Source organism: Pezoporus flaviventris, unplaced genomic scaffold, assembly GCF_033815535.1.
Source record: "Pezoporus flaviventris isolate CSIRO_AGI_PZ_B2104156 unplaced genomic scaffold, CSIRO_AGI_Pfla_v1 ptg000116l, whole genome shotgun sequence".
NCBI lineage: Eukaryota > Metazoa > Chordata > Aves > Psittaciformes > Psittacidae > Pezoporus > Pezoporus flaviventris.
In genome coordinates this window covers 2016887-2022794 of record NW_026892664.1, presented here as the reverse complement: position 1 = coordinate 2022794, position 5908 = coordinate 2016887, and the positions used below count along the sequence as shown (strand labels likewise).

At 47.5% G+C, this 5908-nt stretch overlaps 1 protein-coding gene across 1 annotated transcript; it reads right to left on the bottom strand.

Moving 5' to 3' along the window:
• Positions 1-338: 338 nt before the first annotated feature.
• LOC133282274 (olfactory receptor 5AP2-like) lies at positions 339-1274 on the bottom strand. Its single transcript, XM_061478314.1, has one exon. The coding sequence runs from the start codon at positions 1272-1274 to the stop codon at positions 339-341; it is 936 nt and encodes a 311-aa protein (XP_061334298.1).
• Between the last annotated feature and the right edge of the window lie 4634 nt (positions 1275-5908).

Below are 5908 nucleotides of genomic sequence, written 5' to 3'. Positions count from 1 at the left end.
GATATTTATCAGTGACAAAAGTTATAACTGAATAAAGCTGATTGGTGTTTTCTGTGAGGAAAAGAGGCCTGGGATAATTCAGGGTAATTTCTTCCTACAGGCTGCTAACTATGAAGTGAAATGAAGTATGAGGTTCCTCTCCTTTTAGTTTCCTTCCAAGGAAGGAAGATGTGATTTGGGGGATCTATATCTCATTAAAAACTGTAGAGTTTTGTGCAGGAAGTGTGGAAGAATCTACATCAAATCATGGGGATTATTGGGAAAAATTCCATTGTTTTAGTGCCCCATAGGCTTTTTCACTTGAGATGAACTGTTCATGTCCTGGATGACAGAACGCTTCAGTGTTGCCAGTGGCTGAAAAAGCTCCTCCTGCATTTCACCAGAGACCCCATCACCTCCCTGTTCCTCAGGCTGTAGATGAAGGGGTTGAGCATGGGGATGAGCACAGCATAGAAGATGGAGGCCACCTTATCCAGACTCCTGTGGCTAGAAGGAGGTTGTAGGTACATGAAGAATCCTGTCCCAAAGTACATGGAAACAGCCATCAAATGGGAGGCACAGGTGTGGAAGGCTCTGGCCCTGCTCTGTGCTGAGCACATCCTCAGCACGGTGCGGATGATAGACATGTAGGAGAGCAAAATGATCAAACTTGCAAACACTGCATTGACAGTGAATAAAGCAAAGATGACCATCTCACTGCTGTGCGTGTCAGAGCACACGAGCTTTAACACAGTGTCTACGTCGCAAAAAAAGTGGTCGATGCGGTTAGGACCGCAGAAGGAACCTCCAAACGTGCACCATGTGTAGATGATGGCACTGAGGAAGGCGAATAGGTAGGATGATGCTACCAGCTGCCAACAGACACGGCTGGAGATGATGGTCACATAAAGCAGGGGCTGGCAGATAGCAACGTGCCGATCATAGGCCATCATGGCCAGGAGGTGACGCTCAATAGCTGCAAAGAAAGCAAAGGTGAGGAACTGCATCATGCAGCCAGTGAAAGAAATGGTTTTGTCCTCTGATAACAGGTCTGCCAGCATCCTGGGGGAGATGACTGTGGAATAGCAGATGTCAGTGAAGGCAAAATGGGTGAGGAAGAAGTACATGGGGGTGTGGAGGCTGGGAGACACCCGCACCAAGATGATAATGCCAAAGTTCCCCACCAAAGTGACAATGTAAATCAATAGAAACAAGACAAAAAGTGGGGTCTGTGCATATGGGTTGTCTGTAATTCCCAACAGGATGAATTCAGTCTGTGTGTGATTTCCTCCCATGACCAGGTGTTACCTGCTGAGAGAAAAGGAATTAAAACATCAAACTGATTAAACAGAGATATTCAGGAGTGGATCTAACTACAGTCAGTCACTAGTTTAACTTTGACGTTCTGGTGGAATTAATATAGTTTACTGTATTTTCTATCCCACATTATATGTATGTGTTTCACTTGTGGTACTTTCAATAGGACAGGGAGCACGTAGAGGCAACAAATGGCACTTGTTGCTGGGATACCTAAAACTATGGATTTATTCAAACATGTGTGTTTTCAGGTATGCTGAAAGAATCAGATCTTTATTCACTTTCGGTTTGGCAGCAATTTGTGCTGGAAGACACCTCACAGGGACCTCATAGCAGTGAATGTAAACCTGGAGCAAGAGAAAGTCCCAGTCCCAGTGAAATCCTATTTTAGACATTAATGTCCTCTAGGTGTATTGCCTTGACTTCTAATTATCATTCATGTCACCAAATCACATTTATCAAACTATTTGAGATCATTAACAACAGATAACATTAACATTGGTTAAATGGACAATAAACCATCCTAAACCCATGGGCACTAATTTGCTTCCTTAAAAACAGAGTTGATATTTAAAACGCGCTGATTCCAAATCCTGATTTGTTAGTGATTATATTCTGGTGGCAATCTGAAAATTTTATTTCTTTATAACAAAGTAAGATTCCTCCTCATTTAACACTTGAACAAATTAGTGCATCTGCTCTAGCTGCCTATGCAAAGGAAACACAACCTGCATCAGACATTACTCCCTCTTCTTATAAAGAAAACCCACATTGGTAAGGCTGTTTTCTGACACAGCTTTACCAAAGAGGATGCAAGAACATGCAGACACAAGCCCACTGCCTCAGTGCAGGCGAGGCTCTGCTTTCTGTTGGTGTTACCTCTTGTGCCTTCCCTCTGCCACCAAGTGATGGGAGCCAAGGATTTATCCCCAACGCAGCAGAGAACATCTACGTGCCAGCATCAGCTCTGTTAAGCACCTGATGTGAAGAGAGGGGAGCTCCTGCCAGACACCAAGAGCCCAGCTTGTGGTGCTTAGGCTGTAAATACAGTTGCATGTGCTCTCCTGGGAGGAAGCCTCCAGGGTTGCTCATGTTTTGCAGAGAAAAACAAAAAGAAGGAAAAGCAAAGGGTGTGAAATCACCTCTGAAATGCATTGTGGTGCTTGGGAATCTGAGAGATGTGGAGTGTATGAGCCGTGCCTGAGCACAGCTGCACAGCAGCAGTTACAGGCAGCTCAGAGGATGCTTCCTACACACTTGTGGACCATGCAAATGTTTTGGTCTGAACATACTGACACAATGAAAATGGGTTTAGAGACATTCCAGATCTTGCATACAGTTCTCAAAAGGGACATGAAGAACAAGCGACTCCATCTCTGGAGCTGCTGATGCTCTTCTGTGGAGGGTGAACCCAGTTTTCCAGCCCAAATGGGGTTACCCACATGTAGTGCTTGGATGTCCAACAGCTGAGCGGGTGCCTCTGGACTTCCACAGTATTCAAAGATGAAAAACAGGCATTTTGAGGCAGGGAAGAATTGTCCCAGGCTGAACTAATAGGCCTTTATCCCCCTCACCAGCCTCAGCTGGGCTCCATCCCCACCCTCTTCCTGTTGTTCCCCATCTCTATTTAAGCTCAGAACAGGCAGACTGAGCTTTACTAGAGGAGTTCTGGTTTCCAGTTCAGTAGGAGTTCAGCACACCTATGCAATCTTTTGGTGGTCACCTAGGATTTCTCATCTATCTTTCTAGCAATTTTTTCACCTGATCCTGAACAAGGGATTGACTCGACCTGACTTGGCTTGGTCTTGAATCTGCCTCCTCATCACCAGCTTTCCTGATGCTTTGGAGCTGTGGTTGAACTTGGTCCATGTCTCTGTTCCTGCCCTGCTTCTCTTGCTCAGGTACTGTGAGATGCTCCCTGCACCAGGGTGTTTTCCTTTGGTTCTGTTTAGACAGATAAAGGAGACAAACCCCTGTGGCAGACCCCAGGCTCCTGCACAGTAGAACCCATCACCCTCTGCACCTGACAGCCCAGCCAGAGCTCACTGCTCTGACAGTCATTTTCCATCCAGAACATGTCCCTACATGAGCAAATTAGGAGGTAGTTTTTCAGTGATGAAAAGTAGAGTAACAAATTGATCCTTACATTCAAGTGTTGTTATCTTTTCCTTAGTGCCTTTTCCTTTACCAACTATAACATTAGACTTTCAGTCTTCAGTAGGCTGGCAACACTTTGGTTTGGAAGTATCTTTGGGACGATGTTTATCTGCTGGTTTTGTGACAGAGGACACCAGAGCTTCACTTTTACCAAGCACTTTGGTTTCCCCAGCCTCTTCCTTAGGCTTGCAGGCTTGGTTTGGAATCATTTCCAAGTCTTGCTTTCTTCCTGCGACTTGTTTGTGCAACAAGACCACAGACAATCTGATTTATCTACACTCTTTTATTGCCCGTAGTGGCTATTTTTTTCCCCTATGTCTTGGTCTTTTCTGATCTACACTTAACATTATTACCTGGCTCCTTGCTAGCCTGTCAAAAATATCTTCCAAAACTGTCAGCATCTCCAGGTGATAGTTTAAAACCTGCATTAAGACTTAAAACCTGCATTCTTTCAAACTGCAAACTCCAGCACCTCACTGCTCACCATGGGGCAGGATGAAGGATGCTGGCACTCTGCAGGAAATGGGAGACATTCTCATAGGGATGCTGCTGGCTTCTGCCCCTGGAGGTGCCCTGGTGATGGAGGCACAGGGCAAGGGCTGAAATCCATCCCTGCTCTGCATGCAGCTGGATCCAAACTGGGACTCAGCTTTCAATTCTTTGGGATCAGTGCTTAAATCCTTCTTATGTCCATCATAGCGGAGAGGAGAGCCTCTGCCTCCCATGTCCTGCAGGGTGGCCACGAGGGCAGTGTGAGCAGTGAGAGCATTTGGGACCAGGACTGATGCAAAGCAAGGAGGGACCATATCCATGCACACCCCCCTATGTCCACCACATCCATACACATCCATACACATCCATACACATCCATACACATATCCCATGCCCTGTGGAGCAGGCTCGGCCCCATCCATCTCCTGCTGTGGCTGCAGGGCTGGTATCGAGCAGGGAGATGAGGAGGTGAGTGTGGCAGAGCTGACAGCAGGAGGAGGATGGAGGTTGCTCATCTGCAACATCTCACCATGTCCTGCTGCTCCTGTGAATGGTTTTACTGCTGGAGAGAGAGGGAAAGGGGAGCATGTGGCTCTGGAAAGAATTGGAAGCCAAAATGATGCCCAGACTGGGGGGGTTTGCTCCCAGTGTGCACTGCCAGGGGATCCGGATGATCTCTGGTGGGAATCTGTGTGACATGCACTTTCCTTTCATGTTTGGCTGTAGAAGGAGGTTCCCCATAATCCCCATGAAGGCTTTAATCTGTCAGAGGGGAGACTGAGATGAGCTCTTAAGCAGAAGCTCTTCCCTGGGAGGGTGCTGAGGTGCTGGCATAGGGTGCCCAGAGAAGCTGTGGCTGCCCCATCCTTGACAGTGTTCAAGGGCAGGTTGGACACAGGGGCTTGGAGCAAGCTGCTCCAGTGGAAGGTGCTGGAGCTGGAGGAGCTTTAAGCTCTCTTCCAAGCCAAACCAGTCTGGGATTCTAAGAAATCCCCTCAAATAAAGCCAGAAGCATTCTATTACCTACAGAACATGATGTCCAGTTCATTTCTTAGTCTCAGAGTTGTGAGGAGCAGCCTGCCAATGCCTTCCTGACCTTGAGTGGGGAAAACCATGGAAATAATAGAATCATAAAATCATAGAATCATAGAATCGTTAGGGTTGGAAAGGACCTTAAGATCATCTAGTTCCAACCCCCCTGCTGTGGACACGGACACCTAATGCTGAATCATATCACCCAAGGCCTCGTCCAACCTGGCCTTGAACACTGCCAGGGATGGAGCATTCACAACCTCCCTGGGCAACCCATTCCAGTGCCTCACCACCCTCACAGGAAAGAATTTCCTCCTTAGATCCAACCTAAACTTCTCCTGTTTCAGTTTTAACCCATTACCCCTTGTCCTGTCACTACAGTCCCTAATGAAGAGTCCCTCCCCAGCATACCTATAGGCCCCCTTCAGATACTGGAAGGCTGCTATGAGGTCTCCACGCAGCCTTCTCTTCCCCAGGCTGAACAGCTCCAATTTCCTCAGCCTGTCTTCATACAGGAGGTGCTCCAGCCCCTGATCATCCTTGTGGCCCTTCTCTGGACTTGTTCCAGCAGTTCCATGTCCTTTTTATGTTGAGGACAGCAGAACTGCACACAATGTTCCAGGTGAGGTCTCACAGGAGCAGAGTAGAGGGGCAGGATCACCTCCTTCGACCTGCTGGTCACGCTCCTTTTAATGCAGCCCAGCATACGGTTGGTTTCTGGGACACTGCCAGCTCATGTTCATTTTCTTATTGACCAGCACCCCCAAGTCCTTCTCCACAGGGCTGCTTTGAATCTCTTCTCTGCCCAACCTGTAGCTGTGCCTGGGGTTGCTCCCACCCAAGTGTAAGACCTTGCACTTGGTATGGTTAAACCTCATGGGGTTGTCATCAGCCCACCTCACAAGCGTGTCGAGGTCCCTCTGGAATGCAT

What these genes read in the sequence shown, in the direction of transcription:
- LOC133282274 (XM_061478314.1), bottom strand. Translation starts at nt 1,274, where the DNA reads ATGGGAGGAAATCACACACAGACTGAATTCATCCTGTTGGGAATTACA.